Source organism: Stenella coeruleoalba (genome assembly GCF_951394435.1).
Source record: "Stenella coeruleoalba genome assembly, chromosome: 3".
Classification (NCBI taxonomy): Eukaryota; Metazoa; Chordata; class Mammalia; order Artiodactyla; family Delphinidae; genus Stenella; species Stenella coeruleoalba.
In genome coordinates this window covers 26389870-26409797 of record NC_137148.1, presented here as the reverse complement: position 1 = coordinate 26409797, position 19928 = coordinate 26389870, and the positions used below count along the sequence as shown (strand labels likewise).

General features: G+C 43.1%; 1 protein-coding gene across 7 annotated transcripts in view; it reads right to left on the bottom strand.

The window, feature by feature from the left end:
• The window catches only part of PDZD2 (PDZ domain containing 2), a 377353-nt gene that overhangs the window by 21032 nt on the left and 336393 nt on the right, over nucleotides 1-19928 (bottom strand). For all 7 annotated transcript variants that reach the window (XM_079916132.1, XM_079916129.1, XM_079916131.1 and 4 more), the window contains 9 exons: nucleotides 19263-19336; nucleotides 18893-19118; nucleotides 17959-18076; nucleotides 16183-16315; nucleotides 11729-11810; nucleotides 10224-10258; nucleotides 9356-9503; nucleotides 7295-8100; nucleotides 1618-1762 (listed from right to left, as the gene is read on the bottom strand). In XM_079916132.1, the coding sequence (XP_079772258.1) occupies nucleotides 1618-1762; nucleotides 7295-8100; nucleotides 9356-9503; nucleotides 10224-10258; nucleotides 11729-11810; nucleotides 16183-16315; nucleotides 17959-18076; nucleotides 18893-19118; nucleotides 19263-19336 (1767 nt within the window). The remainder of the gene's footprint in view (nucleotides 1-1617; nucleotides 1763-7294; nucleotides 8101-9355; nucleotides 9504-10223; nucleotides 10259-11728; nucleotides 11811-16182; nucleotides 16316-17958; nucleotides 18077-18892; nucleotides 19119-19262; nucleotides 19337-19928) is intronic.

The window sequence follows — 19928 nt, the reverse complement described above, 5'->3', positions numbered from 1 at the left end:
GCAAGAAAAAGCATGGAATCTCCAAGGCGCAGGGAAAGATGACACCTGCCTAGAGACAGTGGGAAGTAAAGTCATTCCATGAGGTGGGTTCTGGACAGCCACTCTGTCCTGGAGGCTCCTCCGCAAAAGGCCTGCATGTGCGTGAGCTAAGCTGTCCACCTCTGGCACATGGCATCTTACAATAGATGGGGAAACTGGCATGATAAAGAACATTAGATTTGCATTTTCTTACGAACTCTGGGTCTGAACTTGGAGTGAAAACCTCAGTCACAATGAAAGCCCTTGCTTTGAAAAGTGTATCTCCCCCAAATGTTATATTCACTCCACATCTCCCATGCAAATCATCTTAATTGCATATGCCTACCCCCTCCGAAGGGGGCGGTCAATAATTAAGAACTAATTATTGGGACTTAGCGCTGTGCTAAGAGTTTTTCATGCACTTAATTTTCCTCCCAGCACTGTGACCATCTGCACTGGAATGGTGGGGAACTGAGGCACAGAGTTGTTAAGCAATGTATCTGGGGTCACAGAGTTCATGGCCAGGGGTCACCCCAGGAGGCTGGCCAGTTACCTAAACCCTGACCTCTGTGGAGAGCACCTGGCAGCAACAAGGCTGGCTCAAGACACACACGGAGACCAGACACAACTTCCCCAGGTCCCCGAGGATGGCCAGGGGCACCACAAGATTCACATCCACGGCCTCCTGTCCTTCTCTGCTCAACCTTTTTGAACTCCCTTCAGCATGACTTTCCTGCTTCTGCTGGTGCCAACCTCGGGGAAAAGTAGCGATGAGACAAAAGGAGGGAATGTAAGGCTGTTTTTCAGGTGATTCACTCGCTGAACAAACCCTAAAATGTTGTTAGCGATTTGGCTTTTGTGCAAAGTGTGTAACCTAAGAGGGTTTTATTGAAGGAGATTAAATTACATGGTGGCAGTCCATGACATCATGTTTCAAAATACTCCTTCACTTGGAAACCCCCCGAATACTCAAAAATGGGAAGCACATTGGCTCAGTTATGGCACGTCAGGGGTCGAAGGCCCAGCAACCTTTACAACTGATGTCGTCGGTGTAGAAGGACAGGGAGGGCTGGGTGCAGCTCCCTAACTAGAGTAGGTTACAGGTGTGCCGAGGACAGCCTGCCAGGGCCAGAGCCCGTCACGCAGGCCTGGGAGCATCTTGCTGACCTCGGAGGGCTCCTCAGCTATTATTTTCTGTGGATACATGAGGTAAAAAAATATTCATTTTTTACTTGTCCTCTGTGGAGGTTTTTCCTGCCACTTCTCAGTACAACTGATTTCACGTAAGCAGGGTGTTGAGTTTCTGAAGGGCAGAACATGTTTCTGTTTCATCTCGTGCCTCATTCACTAAGGTACATGTCAGAAAATGGGTAAAGGCTGTGGACTGGCTGAAGACAGACACACTCGACATGGAATGAAAACTATGAATTCAGGCACAATGATCTAGTCAAGTTGTTAAATGCAGGCAGCTTTAACTATCATTAACCTGTGTAAGATTTCTCTGCCCCTCAAAATTCTCCGCAAATATCGATAACACTTTTATTAAGGTAACTTCTGCCCTCCCATCCTGAAGCTTAACAAGTGATAAAGTAATCTTACCTGTCCCGGGTTCTTGCCCCTGCTCGGGTGCAGCTTCAGGCGGCTTCTCTGTGGGGTGGCCAGCATCCGGGTGGGGCGGGGTACCAGCTGGCCCCCAGTCGGTGGAGACTCGCCCATCCCCAACGGTCAGCTTGTCCAGAGAGTCCTGGCACAAGGACAACTACAAGTCACTGTCAGTGGCTTTCAGGGTTTCTGTGTCCTAAGGCATCACACACAGAGAACTGGTTTGGGAAAGTTCAAAGAGCCCTGGACCAGGAGCCACAAGATTCAGATTCTGGGTTTAAGGTCCAATAGAAATTTATGGTCTTGTCGCTCTTCCTAAACCTCAGTTTTTTCAACTTTAAGATGTGGGTGATTAGGAAAATGCAAATCAAAACCACAATGAGATATTACCTCACTCCCATTAGGATGGCTACAATCAAGAATACAGAAATAGGGCTTCCCTGGTGGCGCAGTGGTTGAGAGTCCGCCTGCCGATGCAGGGGACATGGGTTCGTGCCCCGGTCCAGGAAGATCCCACATGCCGCGGAGCGGCTGGGCCCGTGAGCCATGGCCGCTGAGCCTGCACGTCCGGAGCCTGTGCTCCGCAGTGGGAGAGGCCCGCGCACCACAAAAAAAAAAAGAATACAGAAATAACAAGTGTTGGTGAGAATGTGAAGAAATTAGAACCTCGTGCACTGTTGGTAGGAATGTAAAATGGTGTAGCCATTTCCATACTATGGAAAACAGTATGGAGATTCCTCAAAAAACTAAAAACAGAACTACCACATGATCCAGTAATCCCACTCCTGGGTGTATACCCAAAAGAATTGAAAGCAGGGTCTCAAAGAGATGTGTGTACACCTGTGTTCATAGCAGTGTTACTCACAATAGCTAAAGTGTGGAAGCAACCCAAGTGTCCATCGATAGATGAATGGATATGCAAAATGTGTTATATACATACAATGGAATATTATCCAGCCTTATAAAGGAAGGAAATTCTGACACATGCTATTACGTGGATAAGCTTTGAGGACCTTATGTTAAGCAACATAGACCAGTCATTAAAAAAAACACAAATGTATGATTCCACTTATATGAGGTACACAGAGTAGTCAAAATCATAGAGACAGAAAATAGAATGGTGATTTCCAGGGGCTGGTGGGAGGGAGAAACGGGGAGTTGTTGTTTAATGGGTACAGAGTCTCCATTTTGCAAGATAAAAAGAGTTCTGGAGATGGATGGTGGTGATGGTTACACAACCTTATAAATATACTAGTATCATGGAACTGTACACTTTAATGGTTAAGATGGTAAATTTTAGGGCTTCCCTGGTGGCGCAGTGGTTGAGAGTCTGCCTGCCGATGCAGGGGACACGGGTTCGTGCCCCGGTCCTGGAAGATCCCACATGCCGCGGGGCGGCTGGGCCCGTGAGCCATGGCCACGGAGCCTGCGCGTCCGGAGCCTGTGCTCCACAACGGGAGAGGCCACAACAGTGAGAGGCCCGCGTCCCGCAAAAAAAAAAAAAGATGGTAAATTTTATACTATGTGTATTTTACCACAATAAAAAAAATTAGAAAAAAGATGGGGATGATAAGACTTGCCCTAACTCATAGAGTTTTAAATAAAGGATAATTAAATGAGATAACAGCTACAACACTCACCATACAAAAACCTATATAGACCCACAGACATGGAAAACAAACTTATGGTTACCAAAGGGGAAAGTGGGAAGGGGAGGGATAAATTAGGAGTTTGGGATTAACATATACACACTATTATATATAAAATAGATAACCAACAAGGACCTACTGTATAGCACAGGGAACTATACTCAATATTTTGTAATAACCTATAAGGGAAAAGAATCTGAAAAAAAATAGGTATATATGGATGTATAACTGAATCACTTTACTGTACACCTGAAACTAACCCAACGTTGTAAATCAACTATACTTCAATAAAAATAAATTAATTAAAAAATAAGAAAATGAAGAAAAAAACCCACGAAAGGCTGTATAGAGGTAAGGCATTGTTGTTATAATATTGCATCAAGATATGCAAGACCAGGGACTTGCGGTCCGGTGGTAAACAATCCACGTTCCAATGCAGGGGATGCGGGTTCAATCCCTAGTCGGGGAACTAAGATCCCACATGCCCCGGGGCAACTAAGCCTGGGCGCCACTACTACTGAGCCCACGCGCGCTTCAACTAGAGAGCCTGCCTGTCGCAAACATAGAGCCCACGCGCCACAACTTGAGAGAAGCCCACATGCCACAACGAAGAGCCCACATGCCACAACAGAAGATCCTGCGTGTCGCAACTAAGACCAGACACAGCCAAAAAAAAACCCCCAAACCACACAGGATGCCCAGTTAAATCTGAATAATAATAATAATAATAAAAAGATATCCAAGACCAAAATCAGCTCCTCATTTTGGGAGTTAGGGAGGGACTAAGCTGAATAAATAAAATTAACATCTCAAAATTGCACTTTAGCCAAGTGTCAGTTACTTCATCTTCCTTTCTTCTATCTAATACCTACTGTAAAAAAAAAAAGTTTCTAAACAGACTTGCTAAATAGTTAAATCAGATTTATTTGAAATTTACCCTCTGAGTGAAGGAGTCATAAAGTGGCCCAAAGGTGGCAGCAGAGGAAAGAGGTGAAACAGATGGAGTATCTTTTAGCTACTTTTGTAAAAAAAAAAAAAAAAAATCATTTAGTAAAATATCAATTATCTGCTGAGGGAAATCTATACAGCGTTTAACTCAGTGAATTTTCTGTTTACTAATAAGGCATAAATGTAATATAAAACCAGTAGAAGAGCCTGGAACTCGACAGAGGTAGTGACTGTACAGCACTGAATGCAGCAGGTGCCACTGAACTGGACATTTTATTTTTTTATTTTTTAATAAATTTATTTATTTATTATTTTTGGCTGTGTTGGGCCTTTGTTGCTGCGTGCAGGCTTTTTCTAGTTGCGGCGAGCGGGGGCTGCTCTTCGTTACGGTGCGCGGGCTTCTCATTGCGGTGGCTTCTCTTGTTGCCAAGCACAGGCTCTAGAGCACGTGGGCTTCAGTTGATGCGGCGCGTGGGCTCAGTAGTTGTGGCTCGCGGGCTCTAGAGCGCAGGCTCAGTAGTTGTGGTGCACGAGCTTAGTTGCTCCGCAGCATGTGGGATCTTCCGGAAGCAGGGATTGAACCCGTGTCCCCTGCATTGGCAGGCAGATTCTTAACCACTGTGCCACCAGGGAAGCCCTGAACTGGACACTTTAAAATGTTTAATTTTATGTTATGTGAATTTCCTCTCAATTTTAAAAAGTATTCAACAAAAACAGTGGAAGACAATCTATTTGCCAAAAGAGAAAGTTTTGTTTTTTTTTAAGCTTCTAATATTTGAGGGTAAATACCTTATGGCAATGTAGTCTATTTTCTTTTGCATATATAAATAAAATAAAATTTCGGAACTAAAAATTTTGTGAGAAAAATAGAACTTCTTTTGTACAAAAGTTTTAAATGCTGCTCAAAGGTCTTACTGGGGATACTAATTCACAAGTACAAGAGCTCTTATTTTAATAGAAATAAATTATTATGAATAAAACCCCTGATTTGGCTTCATATAGTTATTCAAAACTTGTGATACTTTTAAAAAGAAGGGGTTTACCCATTAGCTGAACATTACATTTTAAACACATGTGCTGGGACTTCCCTGGTGGCGCAGTGGTTAAGACTCTGTGATCCCAGTGAAGGTGGACCGGGTTTGATCCCTCGGGTCAGGGAGCTAGATCCCATAATGCATGCCACAACTAAGAGTTCACAAGCCACAACTAAAGAGCCCGACTGCCACAACTAAGGAGGCTGCCTGCCGCAACTAAGACCCGGCACAACCAAATGAATGAATGAATGAATAAATATTTTAAAAAATGACTGAACCTATGACCAAAAAGCTTTGTTAAAAAAAAATAATAATAAAAAAAAAATAAAACGTGCTAGTTAGAGGTAAGAATTTTTTAGGAGGAGGAAAACATGTGAGTTTCTACTTTTTCTACAAGGTAAAAAAAACAACAAAACCCCTTCTGCCTAGAATAGCTTTTATGACTTTACATTTTCTGGCTGTCTTGTATATTTATACAAACCACTTGAACACACATCTTTATAAATATAGGAATAAAAACTGCACTTCAGAGATACTGTGTTTCTTACAAATTAAAGGTTTGTGACAACCCTGCGTCGAGAAGTATGTTGGTGCCATTTTTCCAACAGCATTTGCTCATTTCTGTCATATTTGTCTCTGTCACATTTTGGTAATTCTTATAATATTTCGATTTTTTTCATTATTATTATATTTGTTATGGTGATCTGTCATCAGTGATCTTTGATGAAACTATTGCAAAAAGATTATGACTCACCGAAGGCTCAGATGGTTAGCATTTTTAGCCATAAAGTATTTTAAAGTTATTACATGTACATTATTTTTAAAGACATAATGCTATTGTACAATTAACAGACTACAGTATACTGTAAACATAACCTTCATATGCACTGGGAAGCCAAAAAATTCATGTGACTTACTTTATTGCCATATTCACTTTATTGCCGTGGTCTGGAACTGAACCTGCATTATCTCCGAGGCATACCTGTATACCCTTATAAGTCGTCTCAGATTCTTTGCTCAGAATGACATTATTTATGTTGAGGAGACTGTAAACAATGTTTGTTTCTCTTACTCTCTCCTTGCTAAAGTGGAGGTATGTTAAAATTTTTTTAAAAAGGTACAATTTAATAATTCTGGGCCATTCTAACATACTGGTAACCAAGGAGAAACATAAATAATATTAACGTGCATTTAATGTGGTACATTATATGTTTCTAAGTGAACGCATGCCCCTTATTTCATGTGATACTCACAACAAGGGTATGAGTAGCTATAACTATACATCATCACTGTAGAAAGTCTGAAAAAATAAGGATCAATCAGAACGTTGACAGCCAGACGTAATCACCATTAACCTATATTTGATGGTCACCCCGACTCTGTGAGATGATCAGGGCAGACAGCACCATCCCTATTTTACAATCCAGACAACTGTGGTTCAGGAAGATGCACTAACTTGCCCAAATGACCACCAATTAGTCAGTGGAGAAGCCGGTACCAGACCCAGGGGTTTCCTCCACTGGCCTAGCTTTTATGCCCTTCCATCATCAGCCGCAGGCCCTGTGTACAGGGAGGAGAGCGATTCTATCTTTTTTTTTTTTTTTTTTTTTTTTTGCTGTACGCGGGCCTCTCACTGTTGTGGCCTCTCCCGTTGCGGAGCACAGGCTCAGCGGCCATGGCTCACGGGCCCAGCCGCTCCGCGGCATGTGGGATCTTCCCAGACCGGGGCACGAACCTGCGTCCCCTGCATCGGCAGGCGGACTCTTAACTACTGTGCCACCAGGGAAGCCCCAGAGAGCGATTATACCTTTTGGCCGAATGATCTCACGACTCAGTACCTAGGCACCTCCCCGCACCAACCTGGTGACGTAGCATTACCAGGCTCCCAAGCAGTTTGAGTATTGAAATGAATGGCTCTATTGAAAGATAATTCTCCAATCATCATCCTTTCTTTCAGACAGATTAACGTATGCTTTACAGCATGCTCCGTACTCATTCATACAATACTCACTAGATCCCAAGTAACGAAGAGAAATCAGTTACCTTCTCCGCGGTTCCTCCTGGCTGATCACCAGTCGCAGCCACTTTGACGGAAGCGGCCTGGACGTTCAAGTCCGGACCACACGGGTCACTGGCTCCATCGGTCAGGCCGGCCGTTTCTGAGCTCCTGGGCCTGGCCTCAGCCTCGGGCCTCTTGTGGTGTGGGCTGACCCTGGCCACTGGCTTGTGCCTGGACCCCAGGTTGTCATTCTTCTGCTGGAGGGAACCGGGGCTGTCCGTGCTCGCCAGACCCTGGGTGCCTGATCCGGCTTTGCACTCCAACTTGGGTGAACTCCTCGATCCTGAAAGTTCCCTCCTCCCCAGGCAGCCAGGGCTCCCCTCGGGGGCCTCTGAACGGACCAGCGGGTTGGCTGCCTGTACAAGGGTGTCCCCCACGCTTCCTGGGACACTCTCCTGTAAGTCCAGCGAGCTGCCAAGGAGAGGCACCGAGGAGGCCTTGCTGACCAGGGTTTTCTGGGGATGTGCCTCTTGGTTGATACCCGTGACCTTGGAAGAGGCCGCTGAGACGCATGTAGAGCTGTCGTCTGTCAGAGGCCTGCTGGGACCTGAGAGGGTCCCCGGGAGGGAAATGCAGTCCCCTTCGCCATCAAACTCTTCTTCATCACTGGCGTCGTCATCGTAGCAGCCCACCCTCCTCTGGCGGAGGAGAGGGTTTCGGAGGACCTGTGGGCTCCCGGGAAGACTGGCTTGCCTGACAATTGTCACCTGCTTGTGGAAGAGCCCGGAGGCCCGCTGACTTCCTAGAGACACAAGGCTGTTGGCCCTGGGTTTTCCTGGTTCCTTGTGAGCTGGCGGGGTTGGGGAAAGAAAAGTTGAATGAAACATCTTCCCATCTGGCGTGGTCTTTTAATCTGATCCCCCTCATTACACACGAGCATTTCCACGTTCACAAATGCCACATACACACCTTCTGGCTACTGGACACCAGGGTGAAATGATACGGTTTCTCGGGATCTCCACAGAGCAGAGAGCTGGCTTCCCTCTCTCCTTTTCCTACTGGTCTCCCTTTTTGTTTTTCTACTTTTTAAAAATATCTTAACCTCTGGTTTGTTTCACTTAAACATGTGTGCTGCCTAGAGACAGAAATGTATTAACTTGTCAACATCCGTGATGTCTAACACATTACTGACTTCGACCTAAATGCTGCCGCCGAATAGTCCTCTGCGGGAGGATGCCCGGGGACCCACGGGTCCTGCACACCTGGGCCTTCTTATCACCTGAGGTCCTTCCTTCATCTGCAAAAGTTGCAGGTGGGGCTTGATTAACGGGCACAGTGAAGCCTGAGATTACACATGATTTATAAACTCCAACCTGGGAAGGGAAGGAGAGCGTGGGCTGCTCTGCAAACTCTCCGCTTCTCGTTAAATGTAGTGAAAGATTACACGTGCTTCCGCCTTGCAACTTTTCTATCAGAGACCAGAGGAGGCACATCACGTGCTCCAAATGAGCTAGACGGGTTCTCATCTGCCTCGCCTGACACCAGGGATTTTCTTATGCAAACAGGAGAAATGAGCAAAAGGAAACCACACCGGCAGGAATGAGAAGTCAGTATGGTTCACATCAGATCATTATTTCAGATTATACCGAGAAAATAATCAATGAGGTCTTTTTCTAAAAATCCCTATTTGATAACGTCTAAGTTCTGAATCTTTCACTCACTGCCCTCTTCGGAAGAATTAAGTTAGGGCCTAGCGAGGGAAGGAGTTTGGCTAGGATTGCCCTAAAACGTAAGGCCATCAGGTTGCCAGCCACGATCTGGTGCCATAAATTCCAAGACTACACCGTGTAAATACCATCCAAAGGGGGCGGTTCAGCATCCTTCAACACTGCGGGTACAGAACGTCAGCCCAGCCCGTTTACCACAGAAGTGGGGGGCCAGCCACTAAGAGTGGGCTGCATTTCCCAAGAGCAAACTCTGACTTTAGCCAGGGTAGAAAGGTGGCTTCTACTCAACCAGAGGTGTGATTTCCAGTTCTCTTTGCGTATCCCAGCACCGTGACATATAAACCAACACATCGTGGAATCGGAAAAGTCATGGCTTACGGGAGGCGCCAGGCAGCTCCGCGGAGCTGCCGCAGCCACTTCCAGGGGGGTCCTCGTCCTCGGAGCCGGCCACCACGAAGTCAGACAGCGGGCCTGGGACATCGTGAGCAAAGTACTGGGAGAGTTCAGATTCGGAGATCAGGGAGTCCTGTTGAAGAAGGCAGTGCGGGATGAGGAATTTGCACCAGAGGCAGATTATTTTAAACAGTAGTTGCATCCTATCTTCCCGAAAACACTTTTTTCTCATCTGTGGTCACTCAAAACAGCTCTGATGGTAAACACCCACTTCCATTTACTTTAGGATGGCGAAATTAAACAATGCATTAAAAGGCAATGGCTGCCAGACAATGTTTTTAAGCAATATTTTTCTGGCTGTGATCAGAAAAGCCACAGCAGCAAAACATCAACCACCCCAGGAGAAACACTGGAGGAAGAGGTAGGAAGTAGAATGGAATTCCAAGGCACGGGCTCAGCCTATTGATGCAACAACAAAATAGGAGAGTTTGACTCCTGTTCTCTGATCCACTGGGATTTGGGAACGTCCACCTGAGAAAGATTCCACACTCTCCTTAAAGTTGCAGGTACCCTCCCGCAAACTGACCAGGGTCCCCCTTTATTATGAAGCAGCTATTTTTCAAAGTGTAGCTTAGTTCTTTTATTTTGTTGTTCTGTTCTTTTCCTGGATGAATATTTAATAAACACACATTTGTATACTTGTTCTCTAATGAACATTGTTGCCATTTCCTGTGTAAAGTGGCCAAAATGACTCATGGACAGAAATATGGGCTGGGATCTGTAGTTTGACTTATGGGCTTCAGGAACTGGTTCGTGGGCCAGCTGAGCGAGGCAGCAATGTGTCTTGACTCACCTTTTTTGCAAGAGAAGGACTCTTCAAGGGGGTACCTGTTGGGGGAGAAATTCACCATATTGTCACTGAAGCTCAAATCCTTACAGACAGGCTCACCTCCTTAACTGGAGAAGAAGGAGCCAATCATATTAAACAAAACCTCCTTCGCTGCGTGGATATGGACGTGCGTGCGTATGGACGTGCGTGCAGTCTACCTAGGTACCTGATCCCCATCCTGTCCCACCTCCCAAGATTCTGCTCATGCTTCAAACCCTCAGACGCGGCTACCTCCATGATGATCCTAGTTGGAAGAAAATTCTTCTGAATTTCAAAAATGTTTTATACTACCCATATACCAATTTCCATATATATCCCAATTTCCATATGCACAATATAATTTAATTACAAGTGGATGCATCTCATCTCCTTCCTCGACTATTTACCTATCGGTGATCTGGCCCTGCAGGGCTTAGCACTAGGATCTAGGAAGTGTTCAGTGATATTTGATAAATGGATTGAAGGATGAATGAACCAAGGAAGACCAGCCCAAAAAACTCATGGAAGAATGAGGGAGAGGGCTGAATATCTATTTTAGTTTTTAGTTGAAGGACAAAAAGACTCAGCATTGAGACTTTAAGTTATATTCCATGAGCAAAAAGATCTTGGGCTTGAGGATCATGGCTTAATAAAATCTTTTATAACTGACTGAATGGACATGTTGGGATTATGAGAGGACAGCCTTCAGGCAGGTCCGGAGAATGAGTTAGCTGAAGAAAGAGCCCATTATGGCTATGCCTACTTTCAACATATTAATTATGGACGTAAATAATTAGGGTATTCCACGGTTGCCAAAAAACTGTATGCCTTCCTTTGCCTCTGACAACCAGTAACTCATGCCTCAGTCTCCTCCCGACATCAATCTTAATATCTTGGGTTCAGACATGTCTGCAGAGCCCCTTTAGAGATCCACTCTACAGGAAACATTACTTTTCCAACTTGATGCAGAGTTTCATATTTTAAATTCATATAAAATTCTTACTACCTCAATCCTTTCTCTGGTTGAACTTTCCACCTAAGAAGGGGGAAATCATGATTTTTTGCAGCCTCTGTTACCCTTGAGTTGAAACTTTTAATTCATATAAAGAAATCCCAGGTTTTTGGATGGATTGTACCCTCCCTGCGTCTACCAAAACAGCTGGTATTTGGGTAGCACTTCATTTCCACCCAGAACATTTCAAATGAATTGCACATAAACACCTGAAATGCTGCTCACTCGTTTCTGCAAATTATCTTAAGGCAGTGTAGGAAGCATGCATGGGTGGAACTTTAATACAGCACATTAAATAAGTGCAGAAATCAAAAGCAGCAGCGGCAGCAAAGAGAAAGCCTGGAATCTCTTTGACAGCTACTTCTGCCAAATGTGATAATTACCAAGACTCCAATAATACAGGGCAGGGGAGTGCCCCTGGGGGGAACTCAACGAGAAACTCTTCTGAATGTTGAATGAAGATGTGCAATTACAGTACCTAAGCCAGGAGAGGAACTGGCCTCTTTGCTCTCCTGATACGTGCTGCGTGCTATCACTTCATCCATTTCCTGCTCGGAAACCTGGTTGTCAGCAGAAAGCGCAAATTAGACGGTTTCATTTATTTATTTTTCCCCAATACAAGTAGCTAGGACCAGAGTCAGAGGCTGGAGTGCAGATAAAGAGGAAAACTGCAGGGCCAAAGACTATGACCACCCCCTGAAGCAATAAATCAGGGCATGTAAGGTAGTGTGGCTGGGTTAACGATTGCTTCAAACAATGTATTCAAAACAAGAACTTCAAAGGGTTCCCAAGTTCAGGAAGCAAAGCATTCAGCTCTGGTTACCAACAACATGGCTGATACGTGCCTCTCTCTAGAACACGCACTTCTAATTCTTTTTTCCTAAACTTTATTTAAACAATTTCAAACTTAGGTGAAACTTTCAAGAGGAGCACAAGAATAGTATACTCTTCACCTAGACTCACTATTTTGTAACATTCTGCCACATTTATACTCACGCTCCATCGTTACACACACACACACACACACACACACACCCCTATAACTTTTTCCTAAACCATTTGGGAGTTAGTTACGGACATCGTGACCCTTCACCTGTAAATAATTTAGCAAGTATCTCCTAAAAACAAGGACCTTCTCTTAAATACCCCTGGTACTATTATCATGCTCAGGAAATTTAATGTTGATACAAACGACCGTCTAATACACCTTTCACATTCCTAATACTATCCTTCAGAAATGCTCAGAGACACTCAGAGTGTGTCTTTAGGCTGGAAATAATTCACCAAAAGTTTGACGCCAGGCTGGGAGGAGATAAGGATTTTCCTCGAGAAGGCAAATCAGCGCTCCGCTTCTTTGATCAATGTCTCGCGAGGGGAAAAACGTCAACTGAGTTAAACTGTGTGCACAGTGATGTGACCGATTTACATTCTGGTGCAAGCTCCTTATCTGTGGTGGACCTTTAGTGGCCTGTCACCCATCAACTTCCTTGCCTAGCAATGCTTTAGAGAAAAAAATGTTTTGGGTGGTGGTGGGAGGGCGCAGTGGGGCTAGGGTGGCGGTCAGGCAACCCAGGGTCCTGGTCTCACGTCTTTTTAGCAACCTTTAACCCCAAACAGTTCTGAGCCTTTGTCTTTCCTGGTGTTGACAATGTGAAAGAAACCAGGTCAATTCAAACCCTCAGTTAGCAGTTGTCTGATAGCTTCTTCCTGCTTAGATTTACATTATGCATTTGGGGGCAGAAAAACTACCAAACTACAAAAACTTTTCCCTTCTCAGTGCATCGCAGAGGCACTCAGGGTCAGTGTGCTTCATGACTGGGGCTAACTTTGACCGCTTGTTTAGGGTGAGTTCACCAGATCTCTCCACAGGATTTGTTGCTATTGTCGTCGTCATTAATGAGTAATCTGTCAGGAGACAATTTGAAACTCCGTCTGTATCCTGCTTCCCAATATATTTCCACTCAATGCTTTTAGCATCATTGATTATTCTTGCTGAATCAATAATTGCGATGAAGTTTTCAAAACGGTGATTTGATAACTATCTTTTCCTTCTATATTTATTGGTATCATGGTAAACTCATGGATTTCCACACCCCCCCCATCCGTTGTTATCCATAACTGTAATTATTCGTAGGAAGATTTTTCAAAAGCCTGATACATGCTGAACTATGAGATATTTTAAAAAACAACGATGCAACTTGTATAGTTTCTTTTTTAAAGAATATTTTAAATGTAGAATGGTCATTTTGTGTACTAAAATAACGTTTAGCATAAAAAATATTTGGAGTTTGCAATCTGCCTTAAGAAGTAAATAAATATTTCTGTACAGGATTCAGCATGACACTTAAACCTAACAGATAAATCATCATCACGTCATAGCTTTTATGTAACCCTCTCCAGTAGTCGTCACAGGAAATAAATATGTACACACACATGCACACAGGCATATCTCCCCGCCCCCAACATACCTTCATAAAGCAAAGAGTAATTTTGTATAATTGAGCCATTAAACAGAGGTTGCAAATTTTTCTTGATATTAGACTTTCAATATTCACAACTATTTTTCTGAGTGGGAAAAAAAATGGCTGGGGTTTGAAACAAGTGAAAGATCTCCTGGATAACTCTAATCAAAAGTTAGAAAGCCACAGGACCAATTAATAATGAGCCTCTGTTACTTTCTTCCACTTCACGTAAGCTAGAAGCTGCCACCCGAGCAGGTCTAGATCTTAGCTTGTCTAGACCTGGAGGGTTTGAATATCCCAATCGGGCAGCCACTGCTCCAGTCATTATGAGAAACAGAAGAAAAGAAAATCCTTGTGGTATTTCTCTTGGAACAACATGAAAACTGAGAAGGCACATACATTTAGTATCAAAATGTACTATTGGCATAAAGTGTTGGGATACGCGGTACAAAAATACATTCAACGTAAAATGGAATCTTGACCAAAAGGAAAATATAGTATGATGTTACAACTAAGAACACCATGTTTACCTAGGAGGAAACATGAAATCCAGTCAAACAAATACTGAAATTTGGTTTCACTGGACACATCTCCAGCACCATCCTGACGACCATATTACTGCGGCTAGAAACATGAGTCAACCCATGTGTTCCATGGGATCACAGACCACCAGTCCACCAGGACTGTTATGCTTTGCACCGGAATGCCCTTTTGATGTTTGATTGTACTGGCGAATGAGGCAGACGCTTTGGGCTGAGATTAGGCAGACCTCCGAACAAATCATGACCTGTGTTAGGTTGGAGTGGATTTTGAAGTCGGGCATGCCTGGAAGCCAACAACTGCAGCCCACGGAGAACTTAATTTTCTATGTTGCTGAGATTAGGCAGACCTCCGAACAAATCATGACCTGTGTTAGGTTGGAGTGGATTTTGAAGTCGGGCATGCCTGGAAGCCAACAACTGCAGCCCACGGAGAACTTAATTTTCTATGTTGCTGAGGGATGTGCTGGGTCAGCCACAGCTTGTTGGGCTGCTCCCTAAGGTGAGAGGAGTGGCCACGTGGGTAGTGGAATCCAAGGGGGGACCCCGGAGGGAGGAGCTGAGACTATGAGGCAAAGTGGTGTTAAAAGTGACCCAGAGAGACTCATGGGAACAGCGGGGGGACAAACTAGAACAGATTCTAAGGGAAAGTCAGGACTATAGAACAGAAAGGAGAAAAATGGGGAGTGCCAAGTAGAAAAAATGGAAAAAGGTGGAGGAAGCAGGACTTGACTTTCTATTGATGATATTTATTCAAGCAGTTTTTAATGTAAGACATTTTAAAGAATGCTCGTAGACAAGAGAAAACGATCTGGGGGAAAGAAAGTAGTGGGGTTGAGTTTGAATCAGTCTGACGGCAATCGTTGTTCAAGCACTGTGGTTGACATCACCTTCCCAAATCAAGGCCTGGAGTCATAGCTGGATAGCGCTTATTTGTACAGGGGAAACTGGTCAACAAATGAACACCACCGAGACAGTGAAAATGACCCCATAAAGTTAATGCACTAAAGAAATCTCAGATGTGGCCCATGGGAGGACCTACCAGGTCTCCTGGCACAGACGTCTTACTCTTAAAATGGCATAAGAGTCCATCCAGTACAGCAGCCTGGGACCATGTAGGATGTAATCAAATAATACTACAAATAATACAAAAGGGGTGGCCACATGACGGGCATGGGAAGAGCTAATGTTCTTAATAAGCATTCTGAGTTGTTGAAAGGTCAAATTTTGTAAAATACAACCTGATTACCATGTTAGAGATAGGCTAATTTTAAAAGATTTTTACCTGGAGTGCTCAAAAACAACAAAAATTAGTGCTCGAAGTGGGTTGAGTTGAACTTGCTAAAGTGTCCTGTGGTTAGCTTAAAAAATTAAAAGCAATCGAATAAGTAGAAGAGATACAACCAAGTAAATAGCAGAGGCCAACGATACGGGGGCTATGATTATCTGCAAGTTAGTATGGGCCAACTATGTGATATTGATGCTGAAAAAAAATTAGTGGGCTCTTAAGCCTTAATTACACCGGAGTATTTTGCTCAGGTCAAGGATGGCCTGGACAGATCACCTAGTTTACTGCTCTCAGATTTTCTGGATGCAGAAACCCAAAGAGGTTAAGTATCTCACCAGAAGTCGAACAATCAGCTGGGGGTTACTCAGAACGCAGCACTCCTACCTTCCACAAATTTTAAATTCACCAAACATATTGTCAACAATTTCTAATAAAATTTTCTGAGTGTGGAGACGAAGAAGTCCAGATTAGTGGTTCATTTCCCGTGTGTATCAGTTACCTTGGTCACTGTGTGGCCACAGGCTGATTCCCATCCCCAGCTGGGTGAACCGTCTCATCAAAGAGTAGGCACAGGAACATGTGTGTCATTGCTACTGGACAAATAGCTGTCTTCCCATACTCAGGAGAGTATGAAATACTTCACCTTTGGATTAGGGTGCCGGCCGATGACCAGGCGAACGGGTCCTGGGGGGCATTTGCTCAAGATGGCGTGGACTTTGCTCAAAGCAGCATGGCGGACGTTGACTGAGTTCACTTCCAGGATTTGATCTCCGCGGCTAGGGAGGCAACATGATCAACTCTCTGCGGTAACAGTTAGCTTTTTACAAGATTTCCTTCTGGGAGAGGTTTATAATATGAAATCTTTTCTGAATACTTTAACAAAGCAAATGACATCCTTTCATCTTTGCATACGTATAAAAAAGCAACACAGTCATAAACACATTCAGTTTTAAAATGACAAAGACCATTACGCATATCTATCTGCATTTTCAGAAGTAGTAAAGTTAAATAAAATTGATAATAAGGACAACAATGAAGGCTACCATTTCTTGAACACATAGTATATGCCAGGCACTATACAGAGAGATTTACATAACAATGCTCTGAATAGGTATTATTATTCCCATTATGTAGATAAAGCCACAGGCTCAGAGAGGTTACCCAGATGTCACACACTGTTGATCTCAGGTCTGTCTACCTTCTGATCATCAAGTGACAGTCTCTCGACCACCATCAGTTTCTCTTTCCCTACCATCTTGAAATGATTATTGTAATATAATTTAAGAAGGAAATATCTGAAGCTCAAAGGTTACCCAAGAATTTGTAAGAACGTTTCAAATTTGAACAAATGAGAAATCGGGGACAAGATGCCCATTTTGACTTGAAATTATAGGGAGAGAACTCAGTACGAGAGAACAAAGACTCTTTATGTGGGGTTTGAAGAATGTTCATTTGGCAGGCTCCAGACATATGGAACCATTCAAGAAAGAAACATCATCTTGGGATGTCATTAAAGGATTTTTTTTCCTTGGGTTCTAAAAGTATATTTTCTTTAATGTACTTTGGATGATTTGCTAAATTTTTTTCGGTATGGAACTTCACTCTGATGATTAACTAAAAACATAATATAATCTATTAACAGCACCCCAAAATGGCAACCTCAAGGAATGTCATTTTGTCAATTCCTCAACTGCTCAAGGACTTAGAAACTTCGAGGGGAGAAAGATGATACTGTCTGCACAGAGTGTTTCGTGCAATACGTGTACATTCTTGTGAAGTTTAGGTGGGCACAGACCCACTGCAATTACTATATAATAGAATACCTAAACCTCTCTTGTATAAACAGAATACCCAATCTACAACTCAACTGGCCGAACTGAGAAATCAGACACGTGGTGATTTCAGACAGTAAGCATCTAGACGTCACCTCTTAAAAAGGAGTAAAACAACAGGAAAGGTTCAGGAGATTGTACTTAATAATAAAGGCCTCCTGTTCAAGGGCGTGATCTCCGGACTCTCTTGTATCCAGTGATTCTGAAACCATTTTGGGAAGTTCCCAGTATCTCCTATGAATTTTACATAAATGAATATAAAAGTGAAAGAAAATATTTGGATAATCATAGATATCTATATAGAGTTGTATTGTGTCAGGTTTCTGAGACTGAACTTCTGAGTCCAAACAGAACAAAATTGGTAGGGACAGCCAAGATCTGGAGTTCTTGAATTCAACCAAATTTCATTTATATTATCTTTTCATCTTTGGAGATGTTTTTGATTGTAATCCTGGCTATATGACCGCAAATAATGAAAACATTTAGAATCCCACAGGGGAATGTAACAGCGCAGGTATCTTACATATGTATGTATTCGCATATTCACAAACACACCAGAACTCTAAACTTTCAGGTTTACAACCAACCTCAGATTGCTCTCCATCTTGGCCACTGATCCAGGGGCAAGGCTGTGAATGTAGATGCCTGGAGGGCTGTTTTCTAGGGCCAGGCAGCAGGCACCAATGCCTAATCCAACTCTGGGCTCTGTGGGAGGCGTCATTGAAAGAAAACAAAATTAAAAACAACAACAACAAAATCTGAAAAGCAGTATTAAGTGATCTGAAATGGCATTAATGTATATGTTGACCAATAACCATTTATTTTTGGACCAGACTCAGAATACAAATTTTGCTTTTCTTTGTCAAAAGGGCCATATTCTGTTAATGAGCCCATGGCAGAACCAGGGGCTAACTATGGACTGTGAATTACTCAATCAATGATCCATCCTCTTCTTAGTCTAAAGAGCCTCCTCGAAGCTGCTTTTGGAAATAGGCAGAGTCCAAGTAATATCTTCTATTCTGCATACACAACTTTAGGTTTTCTTTCGCCTCTCTTTTTAGCAACTAATCTCTTGGTTATTTAATTGCTCACCATATTTCTATAGCTGGTGGGGAGGAAAAGGAGACAAAGATTAAAAGTGATAACATTTGGTGTCACCCAGGACTTTCAGTTACTGGTGTTAACTGTATTCTTGACTATATTCTTCACTCTTTAAAATGTTTTATTAGCCCTAGAATTAAGCTAGTCAGTGATGTTTTTCACACGAGTCTCTGACACACCGTGATTCATCTGGAGAGAGCTTAAAAAATCGTGCTACTGGTAACTTCCCTTCACTTTAGTAAAATGACTAAAATCTCTACTTCTGATCCCACTGTCCATTTAGAGAATAACATATGTTGTTGGTAGCAGAGCGTTCCAAAGGAGCAATTCATAGAAAAAAATATTAAAAATTAACCTAAGAACAGATTACAAATTATTATTTGAGAGAATGTAACAAAAATGAGGAAGAGCTGGTATCACCTTTGTTGAGGGTTACTTCCATGACAATTCTGTCCTTTGGCCCGGGGGCCTTTCGTCCCAGGGACGAAGAACTGGCTTCATCGGCACCCACCGCTGAGGTTCCCCCACTGGTGTTGAAGTTTGGGGAGCTGGATCTGCTCATGTGTGTGGGTGTGGAGCAGGGTGTGAGGCTTGGGCTCAGTAACTTGGTGCGTACCGTTAAGACAAATAATCCACTCCGGATTTGCTGAAAAAACAACAAGAAGGGCTAAAACATTCAGGCTGTCCTTTTATCAAAGGGTGGGAAAAAAAAAAAAAATCACCAAACCCAAACCAGAAAGTAATAAAGAAAAACAAAGAAGACAAAGGCGATCAATAAGAATGTCTTTACCTTAAAGGTATGAATGGCTTCTTGAAATGTCAAGCCCTTGATTGGTATTCCATTTACATCTAGGATTTCATCCCCTAGTGACCAAATTTGAGAATTACATTAACATCAAGTTTTTTTACTGGAATCTGCTTGGTCAGTACTAGAATAAGATACCATATGGCCCCTGATTTACAACTCTATAAGATGAATTTTATTGTTCCAATCTATTTTCATTAGCTTAGCTCCAAGGAATGTCACAAAATGGGACAGTAAGTGACAAGGCATATTCTTTTGCAGTAATTCTATATTAGCATCTTTAACTAAAACAACTGTGGGAAGCATCAAGATCTTATTCTCTAGCCACTGCCAAGTCTGATAATAGATGTTCTACATTTCGAGATCAAACTACAAAAACTGAATTCCTAGTCTTTTCTTATGGTTTTTGTTTTACAACTTAAACCCACTGGCAGTGAAGCCCAAACACACGTAACATGTGAGAAGCCTTGCCTATATCTGCAGAAAGACATGGCGTGTGAAAAATGGTTTAAATGATAGAGACAAAAAAACTCGTGAGATATTATTTAGGAGTGGCAGCCCCCCGTCTACATCCAGCCCCATAGTCTAGATGCCTGGTCTTACTGATGGTGTTCGAGGTTCTCAGTCATTAAGCTGGCTAGTTATTATACG